The following is a 22,226-nucleotide window of genomic DNA, read 5'->3' as shown; positions in this document are numbered from 1 at the left end:
GAGCTGCAGAGGGTTGCAAACTCAGCCAGCTCTATCATGGGCACTAACTTCCCCAGTATCAAGAAGGTCTTCAAAAGGCGATGTCTCAGAAAGGTGGCATCCATTATTAAGGATCCCCATCACTCAGGACATGACCTCTTGCCATCAAGAAGAAAGTACAGGATGTACAGGAGTCTGAAGACACACATGCAATGTCTTAGGAACAGTTTCTTCCCCTCCACCATCAGATTCCTGAACAAACAGGAAACTAACTCATGAATACTACCTCAGTATTTTGCTCTCTTTTTTCACCAGTTACTCAATTTATATATTTTTTCTTATTGTGATTTATAGCCTTTTTTCTCTGTTGCAAGATATTGCTGCCTCAAACAACAAATTTCATGACATACTGTACGTCAATGCTATTAAACTTCATTCAGATTGGAAAATTTTCATGTGATGGGATGTACAGTCTGTCGTTTGATTTATTTTGTTGCTTAATACTGTTGAACCTTAAAATGTAGGGTTGCAATGTAAAATTTGTTATTCAGAAGGACTACCAGATGGCATATACAGTAGTTTAGTAAATTTTTTTACAGATTTTTGCAAAGAATAATGACATACAGTTGATTTGAGATTCTGTCTGACTGAATACATTTTATGTAGAAGTTTTCATGGATTTTAAATGGTCCCAAATGGGAGGCTAAGAAATAAAAGGCAAATCAGCAAAATGGATCCAAAATTGGCTTGGGAGTAGGAGACAGAGAGTGAGAGTAGAGGGTTACTTTTGAGATTGGAAATCTGCTTCTGCTATTCATTAATGACTTAGTTGTAAATGCAGGAGGTATCATTAGTAAGTTTTTCAAAACACATGAATATTGGTAGTGTTGACAGAGAGGGGAGATGGTAGTCTTAGGATGCTGAATGATAGTGACCAGCTGGTAAATTGAGTAGGATAGTGGCAGATGGCATTTAATCCTGATAAGTGCAGGTGATGCACTTGAGGGGTCTAATCAGGGTTGGACATACACTATGAACGGAAGGGTGTAAAGTGATCTTGAGGAACCAAGGGACCTTGTTGTATAATTCCATAGATGCCTGAAGATGGCAGCATAGATAAAAAGGGTACTGAAAAAAGACAGGCAAAATACATGCCTTCATTAGCCTGGATTTAAAAATCATAATAGCAGAGAGGCCTAGGTACAACTTAAATAGTTTGTTTAAGTCACAGCTAGATTATTATGTGCAGATCTACAGACCCCACTATAGGAAGGACATGATTGCATCGAAGAGGAGATTTATCAGGATGCTAGCTTAGTTTAGTGCCATGCTGCTCAGAAACCAGCCCATCAGTCCACCATATCCACGCTGACGATCATGTACCTACCTATACTAATCCCATTCACCAGCATCTGGTCCACAGCCCACATTGCCTTGGTGATTCAAGTGCTTGTTCAGAAACTTCTTAAATGGTTTTGGGGTAGTTACCTCAAGCATCTTCACAAGGAATGCATTCTACAATTCAACCATCTTCTGGGTGAAATAATTCTTCCTCAGATCATTGAGTGCATCTACATGGAGCGCTGTAACAGGAAAGCAGGATACATCATCAAGGACTGCCTTACCATTCAGGCCATGCTCTCTTCTCTCTGCTGCCATCAGGAAAGAGGTACAGGAGTTTTAGTATGCACACCACCAGGTTCAGGAACAATTATTACCCCTCAACTTTCAGGCTCTTGAACCAGAAAGGATAACTTATCTCAGCTTCACTCACCTTAACACTGAACTATACCCACAACCACTTCCAAGCACTCTCCTCCTCATGTTCTCAATCTTTATTGTGTATTTATTTATAATTATTATCATTTTTCTCTTTTATATTTGTACAGTTTGTTGTCTTTTGTGCATTGTTTGTTTGTCCAACTTGTTGTGTGGTCTAGAAATGGAACCACCAAGATTAATTTGATGAAAATGAGAACATCATCGAGATCTTGCAAGAAAAGCAGAAAGCATTTATTGCACGGCAGAATGACCTGTCCTGTATTTTGAAATGTGATCAGCTTAAGCACCTCCAGAAACAAGCACAGTGATTTATCAATTCTTGTGCATCCTATGACATCTACACTTTTTCCAACGCCGTTCCTACTACTTACTCACTTCTGGCTCTTCATTATAGCCCCAAACACCCTCTAATGATTACTCAGCCCCCAATCCACCTGGCCCAGCCTTTGCCCTAGTTCTGCTTCCAATTCCTGGAAACTAATTCTCCGCCAGCATCCAAGAGATGCCAAAGATTGCAGATGTTGTAACATAGAGCAGAAAATAATCTGCCACAGGAACTCAGCAGATCAAGCAGCATCCATTAGAGGCAAGGAATTGTCAATGTTTTGTGTAAAAAGACAGCATCAGTACTTATTTGTTTGCTGACTGTTCCCCCAATATCCCCTTCTACCATTCCCAATCAACTAATTCTTATCTTCAATCGAGTATTGACCTTCCAGCCTGACTTTTTTACTGTCCCCTACCTGGTAGTCATTCCTTACTTACTTGCTTATCTCAAGCAACATAATGCATGTCCATCCATGTCCCAAACCACAACACCATTCCCCAGCCCACCTTCCATTCCTACAAACACTCTCCCCTCCCCCTGACCTGGCCCTAGACATTACCTGAATCCCATGGGTCCTACAGTGACTGCACACCAAGAGACGGCCTTCCACTGTGAAAGGTTTATGGTGCATTGCAAACATGTTGGGCCTCAGGAAGGTATTTAAATAAAATCTTTATTGGCCATTATTGTATCATCACAGGAACTATTTAAGTTGTAGGCCAAGCTCCAGTTTCAGAACCACATTCATAATAAAGCCTGACTCCAGCCTACTAGTTATATTTCCACATCAAATTCAGAGATGCAGGATTTAAACTCTCCACACAGTTGCAGCACTGAATTATGTATGAGTGGATTTTATATATTTGATGAGTGTGGGTAAAGGTAAACTTCCTAGCTTCTTAACCTGTGAAACTATCCCACCACAAAACAAGAACCAACCAGATATTGAGGTACTTCATGCCATAGAGGAGAGTTCACACCTGCCAGACTGAAAACCAAGCACTGAATTCTTCCAATAGCTCACAATATTCTCCAAAGGGAGTTTGCAAAGTTATGAAAACAACAGCTCTGGTATGCCTGTGTGGAGAATGTACACAGGTTCAAGATTCAAAACACTGAGTTTCTATCCCTGAAGAGTTACTACCGTTCATGAAAAGCTGTCAGGCATCAGGCTGTTGTGTGCATTCCTGTGCACTTGCTTCAGCATGCCACAGATTCCTGCTGCCATCTGCAATGAACCAGACTGTTGCTCTTAGCCAAGCCTTTTCTTGGCAGACGTATGCATGAGATCTAAGTAAACTTCATTCTGTTCATAATAGTACAGGCAGAGTTTCAAACAGGGGCATTCTTTATCTTGCCTCCAAGTTTTCTGGATCATGTTGCCTCACATTCATGTGCAGTCCAGAAATCCAGAGCATCTTCTTATCTCTCTTTTTAAGGTCATTTAATATCTTTGCAAATCAGTCTTTCCTTCTATTGGAATTTTTTGAGGTGGGACCAGTCTCCCTAAAATTCCTGTGGTAATTAAAAATTAACAGGAGCACGTCATAGTCATTAAGAAGATGTGGCAATTTATAACATTAAAAAGGTTGACTGAGGCAGAGAGAGACATCGGAGGAAGTGATGAGGGGGAGTAGGAAATATTTTAAAATAACCAGTCTTCTCTGCCTTAATCACCCACCTTCTCCTCACTCTGACCTCTGTCCATCACGTATATAAAGTAATGTAACACCCTGGTATACAGAGAAATCCTTACTACCCTGATCCAAAAGCTTCTGCCTCTATATGCTGTTACATACTGTAAAGAACACCTGGAAAATGACAGCAAAAGCCCTGAGGTTTCTTTCTTTCCCTTTAGTTCGACATGCACATTTCCTTTGATCTTGTTGTTGCATTTGTACAGGATAGTCAGTGGGAGTGTGGATCTAATGTCAACATACTATCTACCTTCCAAACTGTGTCTTCTATTGTGTACTCCTGTGTGCCTTGTACATCATTTGTACTATTTTGTATCAATTTATAAGTTATTCTACTTATTTACTGTTTTCTACAAAACAAATAAGATCACAGGTTCCCAGCCTGTCTAGTCTTCATATACACCCTTTTTGTACCTCAGGATCCAAGCTATCAGGTCCAAATTATTTGCAAGAGAAAATCTGCAGGTGCTGGAAATCCAAGCAACCCATCCTGTCGAAGGATCTCGGCCCAAAATGTCGACTGTACTCTTTTCCATAGATGCTGCCTGGTCTGCTGAGTTCCTCCTTCATTCTGTGTGTGTTGCTCCAAATTATTTTATTAGCTTTCAGAAGTCTTAATTTCTCCAACACATTCTCTTTAAGTTTTTAACTTTCATTAAACTTATGCTTAGTGCACTTTGTTCGTTATAGTGAAAATATGTTTAATAGCTCTGTCATATGGCCTCACCTATGTACCTAAAGGACCCACATTTCAGTTAACTACTTTCTTCCTTTTTGTACAGGCATGGAAGCACTTAAAAATAGTTTAAATATTTCTTACTGGTTGACTCTTGAATTCTTCAGTTTCTTTTTTTGCAGTTCAATCCACTTTTAAAACTCTCCCATCCTCAGGGTATTGATATTGGGTTATTTTGTGAAAAAAATCTATAAGCTGCTTCTTTTAATCTAATTCTATTATTAACCCTTTTAGTTTCCCACATTCGGACCTCTTTTTTCAATAAATTTGCATAGTTTGAGAAGGGCAAAGATTTCCAGATAGATTTTTATAGGTGGACATACAATAGATAAAATGTTAGAACATACCAACTGTTACTAGATTAACCATAAGAAAAGGTTTAAGTTTAATTTAATCTCACAAACATTCACTAGTGAATGAATATTGCCTTCTTTGTCATAAGCCATTTTAGCTCATTAATGTTTTAATCCATTAATATTTCAGAACAGAAATATTGGGTGGGACTACAACCAGGTCATAGGTTAAGGTTGAAAAGTGAGAAGTTTAACATGAGGGGAAACTTCTTCACTCAGAGAATGAGAGTGTGGAACGAGCTGCCAGCACAAGTGGTGGATGTGAGCTCGATTTCAACATTTAAGAGAAGTTTGGATAGGAACATGGAAAGTAGGGATATGGGAGTGCAAGTCAATGGGAGTAGGTAAGTTAAATGGTTTTGGCATGGTCTAGATGAGCTAAAGGGCCTGTATCTGTGCTGTACTTCTCTATGACTCTATGACTTTAAATCATGAATTACTCCCCAGTTAGGAGATAAGGTGTTTAGGAATGAGATAAAGGTAAATTTCTTCAGAATGTTGTACCCATGGCATTATCCACTACAGGAAACTGTAGAGAGCATCACCAAATACATTTAAGGAGGAGGTACATAGATTTCCAGATAAAATGCATCAAGGTGCATGGGGAGAGAATGGGAATTTAAGCGTTGAGTTAGAGAAATGCTATTGTATTAAATGGCAGAGTGGGCTCAATCGGACAATGGCTACTCCTATTTTCTTGGTTTCTACATATAACGAGCAATCATTCATCCCACTAGAATTAATCTTGATAGCAGAGTGGGCCAGACAAAAAAAGGCAACAATATTTCACATGCTCCTCCAAGCATGGCTCAAAATTCCAAATGTGGGAGAAATTAGTTTAATGTGTTAAGTTATAATGATAATGAATATATTTGTGTTCCATTCCCTCACCTGAGGGGTGGTCTAATTCAGACATTTAAAATGCTTAAAGCATTTGATTGTGTGGGTACAGAGGAACCATTTTTTTCAGGTGCAGGGACTAAGAATAAGAGAGCAAAACACTTAGATCACTTAGGAGAAAAATCAGAGGCACTTCTTCACACAAAGATTAGTATAAGACTGGAATTCACTCCTTAAAAGGCTGTGGATGTTAGAGTAACAGATATTTTTAAGATCAAATTTGATAATAAGTTAAGGGCATCCATCCACAGCCATTAGCCATGACTTAAAAAATGACTGAAGAGATTCACATGAATGAACTGTCTGCTCCTGTTCCCTTGTTGAAATACTGTTTAAATATTGTTGATGTAATTACTCATAATCACCAGTTTAATGGTGCAGGTTCTAAATATGTTGGAATGTCTTGATCAGATAATATATGTACAGATATTCATCCATTCGTCTGGCTTTGTGTCTTTAGTAAAACTTCGGTTCTGAATGCTATTTGCTTACTTTTACTGTTCTAGTGTCTGCACAGTTTTTCTCTCTCTGCACATTAGGTATTTGACGGTCTTTCATTTAATGCATTTTTTTGGAGTTCCTTTGTTTTGTGGCTGCCTGTAAAGGAGACAAATCTCAAAATTGTATAATATATACATGCTTTGATAATAAATGTATTTTGAACCATTAGCAGTGCTAATGTTTGTGCATTACAGGTCTATTTTCCAATAGGGGTTTCCTCCACCCCACATACATAAGCACCTCTTTTGGACTGGTCCATTCAGATAATTATAGCGCAATAGAATGAATAACATAGTAATAAATGAACAACTCTTGTCGCTAACTCTGCCATCTTTGTTGCACAGTATTGTCACACAGTAATATGCTTTTTGATATTTGTGACAAATTGTTATTGAACTTTGCTTCATTGAAAAAGCATGAGCATTGGACACTGGAAATCTCACACTGCAGATAAGGGTCTTAAACCCCTTCTGTGCCTGAAGAAAATGCTCAGTCTGATTCAAGGAAAATAGGATATATATAGTTGGAATTTTCTTACCTTCCCATTTTGAGTTGGTCAAGAAAATATGACTCTCTCCCTGTAAGTGGGTAAAATGGGATCTTATACACTTCACATGACCGAGGGTCACAAAGTCATACAAGACAGTTGCATGAACTTTATCTGAAAGAAAATCTCCAGCACCCACTTACACTAATCCTAAACATGAGAAAATCCACAGATGCTGGAAATCCAAAACAACACACACAAAATGATGGAGAAACTCAGCAAGCCAAACATGGTCTATGGAAAAGAGCAAACTGTTGATGTTTCAGGCCAAGACCCTTCTTCAGGACTTTCAGGCTAAGAACCCAATGAAGGGTCTTGGCCTGATACGTTGACTGTTTACTCTTTTCTATTGTTACTGCCTGGCCTGATGAGCTGCTCCAGCATTTTGCGTGTGTTACACTAATCCTACACTATTTCCAATTCATTCTCCCCACATTCCCATCAATTCGCCCCAGATTTGACCACCCTCCTAAATACTGTGAGCAGGGGACAATATACAAATAGTAATTAACCTAACCTTTGGGTTGTGGGAAGAAGCACAGGTGGTCACAGAGAAAATACACAAGTTTTGCTCGGACATCACTGGAGCTGTGAGATAGTAGTTGTCCAGCTGTGCCTCTGTATCACCTCTAGAAGATGCCTTACTCAGTGAGCAGTGAGGACCCTGTAGTCCACAATGAACTCAGCTCAGTAGGTCAGCATATGCAATACAGAGAGGGTTTATACTCCTGATCTTAATACAGTGACCCCCTTCCCCATGCAGACAGAAATTAAGTGAAGCCAGTTACTACCTAATTGCCCTGATCTTGCTCGAAAGAGAGACACTGTAATTCAAATTTGTCATTTCAGAGAATAGCTAGAGAAGCACTGTGTTTTAAGCACTCATAACTTAGGGTGTGAATATCTTCTGGATGATAAAGGGCATAGTGGTGAAGAGGCCAAGTATAATTAAGGACCATAAAATTATGAGGAACATTGATACGGTGAATGCACAGTGTTTTTTTCCCAGGGCTGAGGATTCAAGAATTAAAGGGCATAGGCTAAAGGTGAGAGGAGACATTTTAAAGGAACTTGAGGGGCAACTTTTTCACCCTGAGTGTGGTCAGTATGTAGAATGAGCTGCCAGAGGAAGTGGCTTAGTCAAGTACATTAACAACATTTAAAAGATACTTGGACAGGTACATTGACAAGAAAAGTTTAGAGGGACAAGGGCCTGCCACGATCAAATGGGATTGATTTAGAGGGATTGTGGCCAGCACAGACCAGTTGGGCAAAGGACTGGTTTCTGTGCTTTCTGAATCTATAATTAGTCTGAGCTGAAGTGTGACGGTCTGAGCATGTGTTTGCTATCTTAGAAAACTATAATGTAACTGCAAATTATGATGATGTCGGTTTGTAGAACCTTGTAAGGGACAGTTTGAGTTGATGTCTGCAAAAGCCCTGCCTTGTCAGAAAACTGTGCCGCTTATCCCCCTGGTGCCTGGAATCTGACTGTCATATTGCTTTGAATTCACACCGAACAAAAGAAAAACTGAATGAAAGAAGAAGATGTCAGCGGGAGATGTCAATAGAGGGGACTGTAAACAGAAAAGGTTTTGTTTCTTAGCCTAATTCATGTGGGGGGGCATGAGGTAAAGGGCTTTGAAATGAATCCATTTTAGAGGAGGGTTTTGATGGTTGCTAGGTCACAGGAATAGTATTTCCAGGACTTGCTTTTGTCATCCTGTATTTTATATTATTATTGATGTCTGTCTAATCTGACAAAGAATTCCTTCACTCCAAGCTTGAAACAGGATGTTTCTTTCACAATGTTCTTGTTAAAAAGATTTTTTTTCAGTTTGAAGCACCACCTTTTGCCTGTGCAATCTGAGGTTTACCCATGAGCCAATGAAAAGGCAGTGTGTAAGTGGGTTGAGCTTTGTGTCAATGTAACAGGCGATGAGACGGGGTGAGAGGCGAGCGGTGTAGAAACCACGTCCACGGCAGTTTAGTTGTGCATTGAATAGACTGCCCTCTGAGTTACCAATGACCCGGTTGTGACCACGAAGCCGAATGTGCCCTGCAATCCAAGTGCTGGTTTGACATCTGGGAAGATCCCAAAATGAAGAGAAAGGTAAGATGGATTTTGTTGTTCTTTCTTTGCAGACTTGCTGTTTTTATCGAAAGCTGCAGTGCTTGCAAGGAACTGGCTGATTGAAAGTTCCAACTGCAGGCGCTTGATGACAGTTCTCCGAGTTGCTCCAGAAGGCTCCGTTCACACTGCTTAAATGCTAACTTTACACACTTTGAGTTGCGTCTGCCGTTGCCTAATCGTGCGAAGGGTCGGTGGGCTCGGAGCCCGTCGTTGAATTTTATTTTAGACCCAATGCATAGGGATGCGTAATGTCGACTTTGTGTAACTTCCTCCATTGCATATGTATTTAAGGGAAGTTATGTGTAGAAACTTAGACCAACTAAACCATGCGTGTTCTATTTAGGATAGAGAGTTGTGAGGGTTTAGATTTAGTGGATGCACTTCGGAGTATTTCTTCTCCAGTTGGCTAAATCATTATTTTTTTGTTCTTGCCTTTCCCCGCAGACTGAGCGGGACCCACGCCGTAACTTCGATTTCACCTCGCCGTTGAGGTGCCCCAGAACAGTCTGGTTCTTACGGATTCGGGGAACCAACCTCCACCCCTCCTCCTTTGCATTTCTAAAGACCATCTCTCTGGACCTTTTCTGTGCCAAACTCTATCACCGCTTCTTCCTCGCTGGTGGCCCGTCACATATACTTCGCCATCTGAGTTTCCCCGGTCACTTTAACCATCATTTCAAATCCACTGGTGCTTATGTTTGGATATTCAGATGATACGTGCAGTGGCTGCCCCGTCAATATCCCGAACACAGGGCAGTTCTTAATGCCTTCAGAAGTCATCTACTTGTGTAGTTAACTATATTTTGGGAATTAACCTACCCCTTGCAATTCTATCTAAAATAAAATGTCCCCCTCAAAAATAATTTTCATTGCTGTCAAATCCCATTCTATAACAGCTCTCTCAATGGAGCAGTGGATGCAGTGGAGCCATAGACCTTTGAAATGGGTTCGAAGTGTTAAGTTAGTTTGTGCCTAAATTGAAAATAAAATATGTAGAGAATGGATGTGAATTCCACAGGGATGGTACATTAGCACATTTTCTCTGAGCAACATCCATTTAAAATGTAAATAATTTACGGAAGTGTAGAACTGAGGTAAGGAGTGGAAAGAGTTGGCGGCAATTGATTGCTGTTTTACTATATGCTGAGTAATGATCTATATGGTACTTATTCCACCTCATTCCACACTCGCCCTCCTTCACCCTACTCTGTATTTTGGCTGGAGGGCGGACCAGACATTACTTACTCAAGGTCAAGAGCAGATTTAAAAAGTTCCCAGATGTTGCAGTTCTGAGCCATACTGCCCACACAAGTTTGGGTTTTGTGCTAAACTGATGTCAGTCTGCATTGATGCTTGTCATAATATTCTCATGCCAAAGTCCTTACACTAGCTCACAGTGCCTTATGTCTTTCAATGGGGGTAAAACCAAATATTCATTGTCTCTTTAAATAAGTTACTAAGTACTGTTGAAGTTTGAGAAGCTGTATCTGAGCATGAGTTGGAATCAGGCTGGAGAGGGAAGTGATTGCAGTAAGGATGCAGAGATATGAGCAAGGATCAGTGAGTTGAGATAGATCCATTCAGTTGAGTTCCTGCCAATGGATGTGTGCCTATGCTGTAAAAATCTTGTGAATTCAGCACTTTATCCCACTCATCTTTGGCTTTGCCTGAAACCACACACGTGGCAAAAAGTAAAAACATTCTGCCTGTGTGTCTTGCATTAGGAATTTGTTCACAGTATAATGACAGCCATTTAACTCCTCATTTGGGCACTGGCCAGTTACGGAGGCTATCACACTTAATTTATATTACTCTATTTTTTCAGTTGGCATGTGGGCAGAGAATTTTTTTCTGTCGTTAAATTATGCATAGAAAAGCACCAGCAAACAATTGCAGTTTTATCTAAGTTATATTTATTAGAACTAGAAGATGGTCATGTTTAATAAACAACAATTTTATTGATTTTTGAGAGGGTTTTTAAATAGCATTCCAGTCTGAAATTAAAAGTGACATACGCTCTTTCATTCCTGAAAGGTTTGGAGTAGATGGAATGCTTCTTACTTAAAGTGAGTCTGTCTCTTGCATGTGAGCTCATCCAGATTGAACCAAGTTAGTTGTAGAATTGCAGAAAAGTTTGTGCAGCACAGTTAGTGGATGATCTCAATTTCCATTTGGATGGAAATTTATTCCCCATTGTTTCACTTCTCTATTTTTTAAACATCTTGGGTTTTCCTTGTCCCTTCTGCAATCATTTTCAAAGGGGATGTACTGACTGCCCTTCATAAACTTCAGATGCTTGTTGTATTCTTACCTAAACACCTGAGCTATCAGGAGAGAGGCTGGGACCTTTTACACCCCTGCACAGGAAGCTGAGAGTTGACCCGATAGAGGCTTATAAAATCATGAGGAGTATTAATGAAGTGGATGGTCAGGATATTTTTTTCCAGGGTAGGGGACTCTAAATCTGGAGGGCATAATATGAGAGGGGAAAGATTTAATGGGAGCCTCAGGGGAAACCTTTTCACAGAGAGAGAGGTGGGTATATAGAAAGAACTGCTATAGGAAGCAGTAGAGGGATGGACAATTTCAATGTCTGAAGGACATGGATTGGAAAAGTTATAGGGATAGTGACAAAATGCAGCTGTGGGACTAGCTCAGGTAGACAACTTGGACGGCATGGATGAGCCATTTGGGCTGAAGGATTTATTTCCATGCCATATGACTCTATGACTTTGTCCTATCCCATGTAAGATCACACCTACCTATCCCTGAGCAAACTCAGCTATGCCTTAGCACTCTATGATCACACTGCACCTTGCTGCATTGCCCCCTACCAGCCACTTCCACGTGATACTGACTCTGTGCCTGGGTTGTGCTGCACCCCACTAATATAAGCTTGGCATTTTTGCCACTACAACTGTCCCACTACCCAAATTCTAAGCAATGTTCATCTGTCTTTGGCCATGGCTTAGCAACCACCCCCTAAATTCTCTGCTTTTCTGTGTGTCCCAAATGCTTCTTCCTCTTTAACTCTATTTCCAAACCCTCCTGAGAGGTGGGACATAGAGATGTTGTAATAGAGTTAGACTAATCCATGTGGATCTTATTGCCCCTCAGCACTAATCCTATTTGCCCTATTTGAGTTGCTGTGGAGAGGATGCTTCCATTATGGTGTTCATCCCAAGGAGGTGGTCTCCTAGATGCCAAGATTTAACCCCAGCCTCTGTGCATGCAGTAGCAAGTCATAAACAATATTTTCCTTGTGCCATCTTCCAACAGTCTGAATGACTGATTCCAACCATGAAGTGGAGTTTTGCATTAATTATTAGTTTTGTCAGACCTCCTTGGCCTCAAGGACAAGTTACAACCTGTGCTAAACCAAACACTGCTAGTCCTAGTGCTATATATATTAAACACTATTTTACAATAGACCCTGGTGAACAAACTCCTACCCCTCGGTCTAAATACACCATTGTGCAACTGGGCGTTAGACTTCCTAACCAATGAATCTCAGATAATCAGGATGTACAACTGCTTCTCCTTCCCTATCATCCCCAACACAAGTGCCCGCCTGGGCCGTGTGCTGAGCCCATTGCTATATACTCTGCTCACACATGACTGCACGGCCAAATATCAGATTAATCATAGAAACATAGAAAACCTACAGCACAATACAGGCCCTTCAGCCCACGAAGTTGTGCCAAACATGTCCCTACCTTAGAAATTACTAGGCTTACCCATAGCCCTCTATTTTTCTAAGCTCCATGGACCTATCCAAAAGTCTCTTAAAAGACCCTATCATATTCGCCACCACCACCATTGCTGGCAGCCCATTCCATGCACTCACCACTCTCTGAGTAAAAAACTTACCCCTGACATCTCCTCGGTACCTACTCCCCAGCACCTTAAACCTGTGTCCTTTTGTGGCAACCATTTCAGCCCTGGGGAAAAAGCCTTTGACTATCCACATGATCAATACCTCTCATCATCTTGTATACCTCTATCAGGTGACCTCTCACCCTCCTTCGCTCCAAGGAGAAAAGGCCGAGTTCACTCAACTTCTCATAAGGCATGCTCCCCAATCCAGGCAACATCCTTGTAAATCTCCTCTGCACCCTTTCTGAAATGGCTTCCACATCCTTCCTGTAGTGAGATGACCAGAACTGAGCACAGTACTCCATGTGGAGTCTGACCAGGGTTCTAGATAGCTGCAAAATTACCTATTGGCTCTTAAATTCAAGTCCACGATTGATGAAGGCCAATACACCATACGCCTTCTTAACCACAGAGTCAACCTGTGCAGCCGCTTTGAGCATCCTGTGGACTCGGTCCCCAAGATCCCTCTGATCCTCCACACTGCCAAGAGTCTTACCATTAATACTATATTCTGCCATCATATTTGACCTACCAGATGAACCACCTCACACTTTCTCAGCCCAGTTTTGCATCCTACCAATGCCCCACTGTAACCTCTCACAGCCCTCCACACGATCCACAACACTTCCAACCTTTGTGTCATCAGCAAACTTACTAACCTATCCCTCCACTTCCTCATCCAGGTTATTTATAAAAATCAAGAAGAGTAAGGGTCCCAGAACAGATCCCTGACACGTTGTCAAATTTGCGGATGACATGATAGTGGTTTAACTGATCACCAACAATGATTAGACAGCTTACAGAGAGGAGGTGGAAAACTTGAGGCCTGGTGCCAGGTAAACCTCCTCTTTCAGGAGAACTTTATGTTGGCAGTGGAAACAGCAGGCAGTTTCAAACTGCTAAGGGTGCACAACCTTTCATGGTCTCATAACACATCCTGCACAGTCTGGAAAACTCACCAATGTCTATTTTCTGAAGGGGGGCAGGACTGTGCACATCCATACTCACATCATTCTACAGATGCACAGTAGAGAGCATCCTAATAACCTGCATCTCTGCAGGGTACAGAAACTGCTGCCCCAGACAGGAAGGCTCTACAATGGGTAGTTAAAACTGCCCAGTGCATCACTGGCACCAGCCTACCTACCATCAAGGCCACACAGTATATGCAGAAAGGTGCCAGAAAAGGGCCAGCAACATCATGAAAGATCCCACCCACCCTGCTCATGGACTGTTTGTCCCACTCCCATCAGGGAGGAGACTACATAGCCTCCATGGCAGGACCTTTCCCCAAGCAGAAAGGCTGATCAACACCACACCTCCAGCTACTAACCCACCCTTCCACAACCCCACATGCCACTACTTTATCATTTCCTGTCAGTCACCTTATGCGCAGACTCTGCTGTGTCTATCTTCACTTTATGGATATACAGTCGAGTTATGTATAAAAGCCATCTTATGTGTTTCTATTTATTGTGTATGTTTTATTATCATTATTATATGTTTTTATCTTATTGTGTCTTGTTTGTTCTACATCAGATCCTAAGTAACAATTATTTTGTTCTCCTTTGCACTTGAGTACCAGAAATGACATCTTGAATCTTGGCAGTTTTCATTTGTATCTATTTCTGCGTTAGTCAAACATATTCTAAGGCTCAGCCTTTGATAATGTAGCTCATATCCTCATCAAAGCACAAATGACAAATTTGCAAGTTTTTGCACGTTTTCCATACCAAACAAAGGTCAGCTGTTCCAAGGCCTTTATCTCTTTATTTGATAACTGAGCCTTGAAAATGTTCTGAACATTTCTTTCCTTGAAAATGTTGTTAATGTTTCTTTTGCACTCTGGGCCACTTGTCTGTGCTTGCATGTTCAGTCTTTGTTAGGTTGTCCTGGTTCGGTTTTATGATGCTTTGCTACGTTAGCAGATCATCCCAAACCAGAATGTGAAGATCTGTTGGTATCAATAATGTGAGACATCTATAAATCTGCATCGATTCCACTCACCGTTTCATTCCTTCCACTTCCCTTCAATCCGTGCTGTCCACGCAGAGCTCTAGCCACAATATTAAATCAATACAAACAAGACTGAGAAGGCGTAGAGAGCTGCTCACAGGCCGAGTGCTCGTTGAGTGATACCAGCTTTCCCTTGAGGAAGCACCTGCCTCTGCTTCCAGCTTTCGTCAATAAGCTCCTGGACTCCCACTATGGAGAAGCTTTTCATGTTCTTTTCAGGGCCCCATGTGTCCGCATTCTAGCAGGCTACAAACCAATGCCCAACTGTGCATGAACAGTAATCAATGCTGTTGGCCGAGGTGTACTTTGGCCTTACTAACATTAGATGTGACTGGCTCTAACAAGTGTGATCACTGTTTTGTCCAAGTCAGTAACAGATCCTGAATTTTATTACAGGAGCCTCTGTATTGTCAAATGCAATTTATAAAAAGCAGAAAATATTGATGTGCAAATGTTATAATATGCTTAATTTTTGCATTTCCATGAGCTTATGTTTAACCTTTGCCTTGCAACCTTCCATATTCTGTAATATTTCTAAAGCGGTTAATGTGATTAAAGCACTCAGCTCTATCTTTACCACTGCTCACCTTGGTTGCTTCCTGATCCTGTCCTTCACACAAAATAATAAGGGCCTGAGTCGATGTGCTAAGCCGTCACCAAGCTAGGCCACTTAAACCTCTAATTAATATTACCTGCCAAAGATGCTCACTGTCCCTGGATCATCCTGGAATGCAGAAATAATCTTTAATTTCTTTAACTTTTGTAAAATGTCTTCATAAATTTTTCTTTCCCCATCTCCTTCACACTTGTTTCCAGTTTGCATTACTACCATCAGGAGGGTGTTACAGGAGCCTGAAGACTCCATATTTTAAGAATTTCTTCTTCCTCTCTACCATTAGATTTCTGAACAGTCTATAAACGCTATCTCATTATTCATTTTTTGCACTTTTTTGTAAGTTTTATACAATTGAATGAAGATGCCTTTGTTTGAAGTGAAAATATAACCATATAACAATTACAGCACGGAAACAGGACATCTCGGCCCTTCTAGTCCTTGCCAAGCACTTACTCTCACCTAGTCCCACTGGCCTGCACTCAGCCCATAACTCTCCATTCCTTTCCTGTCCATATACCTAGTCGTTTATTGTTTCCTTACTTACTCTCTGTTCTCTCCAAATACATGCCTTGTTAATAAGCTCCATTTAATTTTGGAATAAATTTATTTGCAAGAATGAGCAATTTTTGAAAAGTGGTCTTCATCCAAATACTGTAACTAAGCATGGTTTGAGATTGAAAGTATTGGTTGGTGTTAGTGATATGTTTGAGTTATTATGTTAGTTCAGGGTGTTGTACCTCCATCTGAGGTGTGTGTGAGTGACATAAGTGGGTCAGGATACTGCAGTAATTACAAGCAACTATAATTACGTCTGTCTTGGAGATAATATTTTTGATCTTGCTTTTATATGAATCCCTCTTAAAGTAACACAAATTTTAATTCAATTGTGCCAGCCTCCTATAAATCAAGGAGGGAGTATGCCAGACTCCCTAGTAGCAATGTCAGCAAATACAAGCAAACTAAAACAATGCAGTCATTCACCAGCAATTGACTTATTTCTACAACTAATGTTATTTACTTTTCAGGTGAAAAGTGGTAACTATAGAAAAGCAATTGCTTGTCTGATGCCTTTTGCCATTTGACTTCTTTTTTCCAGCCTCTGAGATAAAATAAGGTAATTGAGGTGTGACCTGATTCCATTGAAGAAAATTAAAATGAAGAAATGAGATTGCACTCTATGGCTGTACCATAGTCAGCAGGTGCTTGCCCTCTGTTCAGTATCCTTGAAGATCTTGTATGAAGGGAATTAGAGCAGATAAACAGTTCCTGTACTATAGAATCAAGGTCACCCCAGCCATAGTTGTTCTGCTTCAGGCATTGCTTATGTTTCAAGATTCAAGTATATTTATTATCAATGATTGTATAAACTGTGCAACCTTGAGATTTGCTTGCTCGCAGGTAGCCACAAAGCAAGAAACCTGAAAGAACCCAATTTAAAAAAAGAATAAAAATAAAAATAAAAGACTAACACTAGATGCGCAAAAGAAAGGGAAAAAATGCAAGCCATGCAAACAATTGAAGTGAACAACAGCATTCCTAACCAAAGTTAAGTCCTCAGATCCAAATATCTGGAGTAGGCCCAAAGCCTCACTTATCAGTTCATCATATTAGCCTAGACCGCTGCCCAGCAACTTGCTTTGGGCCCAGCTCTTAACCTCACTCACTGAAGCATTGGGAATGGTGCACCTTGCACTCTGCTTCTGCAAGGCAAGGATCCTGTCCCAAACTGCCCCCATTCTATAATGCTGTCATCCAACAATAAAAGTTCACAGGGATGTCATGGAGAAAGTGAACTCCTTATGTATCTGAAGTGATGTCCCTCATTGAAAATACACACCGATGATGAACTTCACCATTACAGTTCATGGCCTACTGAGGAAAAGTGTTTGAAGATTCTTCATTATGTGGTGTGTCGTCCGACATGGGTGCCAATGCTGCTTTCCACTTGAGAGAATAAGTGAACCGTTGTTGGTCTTCTCTCCCAGTCCCCGTGCATTTAAAAGATACTTGGATAGGTACAAGGATAGGAAGACTTTAGAGGAATATAGGCCAAAAGCAGTCAAATGGGACTGTATGTATCCATACTGTATGACTCTATAATTCCCGGAAATCAGGTCCTACTTACACTCAGTCAACTACTTTTGGTAGATCATTGACAAACTCATCACCAAACACCTGCATTCCAAACTGTGCCACAGGACGTATTCATCACATCAGCAGAGGGAAAGATCTGAGGATGTTCTCAAAGCATTCCTGGGAGGGTGGGGGGAAGAAAATATGACAACCCCAGTACCCCAGGAAATCCCAGCCCACAGCTGCTCAAATTAGAGAAGAAGCATTTGGGATGGCATTGAGAATCTCAAGCCCAATGCATTAGGAGCACACTGAAACACTGCTAAAATGGTAGAAGGAGCCCACATCCTCCCAAACTAGTCAACCACTTGCCCAATCAATTACTACTTTGGCAGAGTCTGTATTGTCCCACCAGCTACATCAGTAACTTCACAACCATGGATTCAGAATGGAAACCCCTTGATCCCAAGGAGTGAAGAAGGGGCAGAGTAATGCCTGTAACACACATGGTCAAAAGGTGTACATTTTATTTTTCTTCCCTTTGTACTGCTTATGTTTGGAATTCACTTATGTATAAGGCAGCACAGTAGCATAGTGGTTAGCAGAACTTTACAGTACAGGTGTGGGTTTCTTGTAGATGCTCTGGTTTCCTCCCATTGTCCAAAGACGTACTGGTTTGGAGTTTGATTGGTTATTATAAATTGTTCCAAGATTAGGCTAGGAATAAATTGGGGGATTGCTGGTCGGCATGGCTCGGAGGGTCAGAAGGGCCTAATCCGTGCTGTATCTCAATAAATAAGTAACATAGAAAACAAAGTTTTTCCACTGTCTTGGTAGATGTGACAATAATAAGCCAATCAACAATGTAATAATCTCAGACATATGTAAGCATTAGCCAGCATATTCTAGGAAGGGTTCGCTCGATGTCACATAATAGGGAACTGCATCTGAGCTTATGTTGATGTTAACTGAAGTTTCTGTTTTATGTTTGATTATTCTCTCTTGCATTTTGCACAGGCTTTCAAAATTGATTTAAATTATCTATCAATCTGTATTTGAAGAAAAAAAAGAATATTTCCACTGCTAGTCATTAAAACCTTGTGGCATTTAACACCACACAAAAACAAATTAACCACAGCTCACTTGAGCTGAGTTCAGCCAAGAATCTGCGTATCAGTGTGTGCAGAGGTGAGAGGTTGTGGTGCAGAAGCATAACACAACAAAACAAGAGCAAGAGTAGCCCATTCACTCCTCAAACCTGCCCAGTCATTCAGTATGATCATGGCTGAAGTAAACTCCTCTTCTGCTTCAGTTTCCTGTAATCCTTGGTTCCTCAATCCTTGAAATACTTATCTACCTCTAACATAAATATATTTATTTATCTGACCTCCCCGTCCTCAGGAGCAGAGAATTTCAGCAATTCATTACCCACAACATCAGAGGTTCCCAACCTTTTTTATGTCATGGATCATTACCATTAAGCAAGGGGTCCATGGATCCCAGGTTGGGAACCCCTGCTGTAAGTGGAGAACACAGTGAATGGGAAGGCCATTCTGCATGGTAGATGCCTGGAACTCGCTGCCAGAGGAACTGGTACAAGGAAGTGCCTTTGAAAGCATGTTTCGAAGGCATTTCAACAGGCATGTGAACAAACAGGGAATGAATGGGTATAGACCATTTGTGGGCGGGTGTAAATGTGGTTGGCACTGTCAATGTGGCCAAAGTGACTGTTCCTTTGCATACTGTTCTATGTTATGGGGTGTGCTATCAGACAGCTCGACTTTAAAATGCATAATTCCCTAAAAATAGGCAACATAAGTAGACAGGGTGTTGAAAAAGGCGTATTGGTATGCTTTGAGACATCATGTTACAATTGCAGAAGTCACTGGTTAAACTGCCCTTTGAGTATTATGTGCAGTTCTTGTCACTATGAGAAGTGTCATCTTGTCAGCTATGGGAAGGATATGATTAAACTAGAGAAGGTGCAGAAAAGATGCTCCCAGGACTGGAAGACTTGAGCTGCAAGGAGAGATTGGACAGGCTAGGACTGTTTTTCTTGGAGCAGTGGAGGCTGTGGGCTGGCCTTGCAGCAGACTATACAATTAATAGGAACATGCTATAGATAGAGTAGATAGTCACAGTTCTTTTTCAGGGAGAGGAAAACCCAAGGGCATAGGTTAAAGGTGAGAGGGGAACAAATTAAAGGCGATCTGAGGGGCATTTTTTTCCACTCAGAGAGTGGTGAATGTATGGATCAAACTGCCAGAAGAAGTAGGTGGGTACAATTACAGTGTTTAAAAGAGATTTGGATAGGAAAGGTTTACAGTAATGTAGGCCATGTGCAGATAAGTGGATTTAGCATAAATGGACATAGTCAAGTTTGTTAAGGTGGTTGTTTACATACTGTACAACTATGAATCTCTTAAAGAAACTTCAACACAACCTCAACTTTGAATGGCCATTCCCTTGTGTGCCATTGCATTGTCTACTTTCATTTTGAAACAGATTATTTATAGGTAGTTTTTTCTTGCATTACAGAAAATCTTGATTGCTGTTCAGTATTTATTGGAGTGCCTGGGTACTTGTTTAGTGACATAGGCTGTTGACTTTTAATAAAGTAATTCATTGTAAATGACTATTTCAGTATGTTTATTAATTCACAATGAGTGAGGATAGAGTCCATCGAGGCAGTGAGCAGGATCAGGAAGATGCTTGCCTCATGACTAGTAGTTTTTTAAATGTGTGCTCTTGTGTTTTATCAGCCGGGGAAAAAGAAAACTGTGGTTATAAATATGCTCCTGCACAGATCATTCAACTCTTGGGTCTTTAGTGCTTCCAAAATAGAGCAATGCAGTCAAGTTCTCTAAACCATAGTATTTCTTTACATCCCTCTTAGTACACCTCTAGTCTTGGTCATCAGACTCCTGTTCACAGGTTGCTTGGAATTATATTTGACCAAGGTTTGGTCTGTGAAACTAGTGGTGTATTGATAGGGAGGAGATTACTTAACAGGAAAACTATCCTTGTGTATAAGCATAAATATAAAATACTGCATCAAGAATTTTTACTAATTAAAAAATAATTAGATGTCTGAATTCAGCAATGACCTATGTCTAATTTTATTCACTAAAGGGCTTTTTAGATTAAAGCTTCAACTGCCTTGTGGAACTAGATATGTTTCTGCAGTTTCCAGTTACAAGCACTATTTTTTCAACTAAAGCTTTTGATATAACTTGAGGGTTGGTAACAGCACAGGAAGTGGGTGCAGCAGCTGCAGATGTGCCTGAGTCGAACATGCAATTTCCAACGAGCATAAATGTTTAAAAGGCCTCTCCCATCCTTGGGAGGAAACCACTTATAAATGGTTAGTCTAAATCAGCTGATTGCTGAAATCAAAATAATGCATAGGAAGTTTAAGCCCTTTGTAAATCTTGAAGGAGGAGTTTCATTATAATGTTTCTCAGGTTTCCATCATCTAGATATTTACTTTTTGTCCTCTGTAACCTCATTATCCCTCTAAGAATTTAGCCTTCTCCTCCTCTACCCTCTACTCTGCCTACAATGACTGTCCCTCCAGGGATATAGGTTGTAATTCTTTCCCCAAGTCCCTCATGTCCCTCTTCCTTTATCTCCCTTCTGAAAATGCCCCTTTGACATTTAACAAAAATGTTAAATTTTGAACAATAACCATGAAGTTTCATACTATATGAAAAATGAGCATGAATTCTTGTATCACACACAAAATGCTGGAGGAACTCAGCAGGCCTGGCCCACTGAGTTCCTCCAGAATTTTGTGTGTGTTGCTCAGATTTCCAGCATCTGCAGATAGTCTCTTGTTTATGAATTCTTGCATGTGGTCTGGCAAACTTTTGTCAACACAGGGTATAAGACAATGGTTTGGACAGTTGGGTGAGTTTTTGGCTTCAGTGGATAGAACTGGGTGCATTATAGAGATAATTGTACCCTACAGTGGCCAGAAGGACTCCACGCTTACAGGTGCACTTATGAATTATAAATCCATGTCCCATCAAGTTATTGATGCTAACAGATTTGATTAGGACTATCTCTCCTTTTTGTATCAGTATGTCCTATCCAATTCCCCAGGGTAAAGAATTGTTCTTGGAGCATGAACTGATTAATAAGAAATTTGAGATGAATTAAAACGTCAGATAGCCAGAGTAGCGAAGGATTGTTGTGAGGGTACAAAATTTTCCCAGGTTTCAAATGCTCAATGTATATACTGCCCCTATATGCAAACAATCATTTGGGAGATGGATGGGATGGATTTGCCAACTGCTGCAGGGCTGCAGGCATCTTCTGCTGTATGGGAACTCAGTTCGTGGCCACATGTTGGATTAGTAAACTGTCCTCGTTACGAATGGTTCACAGGATCAGAACCCTGCTTTAACCTGGGAGCATCTGCACTTGTGATGATGATATTAGATAAAATTTACGATTGGATTCCCTTCTGAAATCGTACTAAAAGCGTACAGTACATAGAATATGTACTGAGGGCAGACCAACTAACCTGAATGGCAAGAATCAGAATCAGAATTCAGAATCGGGTTTACTGTCACCAGCATGTGATATGAAATGTGTTAACTTAGCAGCAGCAGTTCAATGCAATACATAATCTAGCAGAGAGAGGAAAAAATATATAATAATAAATAAAATAAAATAAAACATAA

General features: G+C 40.6%; 1 protein-coding gene and 1 long non-coding RNA gene across 3 annotated transcripts in view; one reads left to right on the top strand and one right to left on the bottom strand.

Moving 5' to 3' along the window:
* Positions 1-20,855, bottom strand: part of LOC132378569 (uncharacterized) — a 53,547-nt gene extending 32,692 nt beyond the window's left edge. The window contains exons 1-2 of the long non-coding RNA XR_009507111.1: positions 14,841-20,855; positions 1,367-1,562 (exon numbers count right to left, since the gene is read on the bottom strand). This is a non-coding gene — a long non-coding RNA (uncharacterized LOC132378569). The remainder of the gene's footprint in view (positions 1-1,366; positions 1,563-14,840) is intronic.
* The window catches only part of nedd9 (neural precursor cell expressed, developmentally down-regulated 9), a 131,202-nt gene continuing 117,715 nt past the window's right edge, over positions 8,740-22,226 (top strand). The window contains exon 1 of one of the 2 annotated variants that reach the window (XM_059945574.1): positions 8,740-8,936. In XM_059945574.1, coding sequence (XP_059801557.1) covers positions 8,925-8,936 — 12 coding nt within the window. In that variant the 5' untranslated portion in view covers positions 8,740-8,924. The remainder of the gene's footprint in view (positions 8,937-22,226) is intronic. The other variant, XM_059945575.1, reaches the window with a different exon arrangement.

This window comes from Hypanus sabinus, chromosome 20 (assembly GCF_030144855.1).
Source record: "Hypanus sabinus isolate sHypSab1 chromosome 20, sHypSab1.hap1, whole genome shotgun sequence".
Taxonomy (NCBI): Eukaryota; Metazoa; Chordata; class Chondrichthyes; order Myliobatiformes; family Dasyatidae; genus Hypanus; species Hypanus sabinus.
This window is presented reverse-complemented; position numbering and strand designations above follow the sequence as displayed.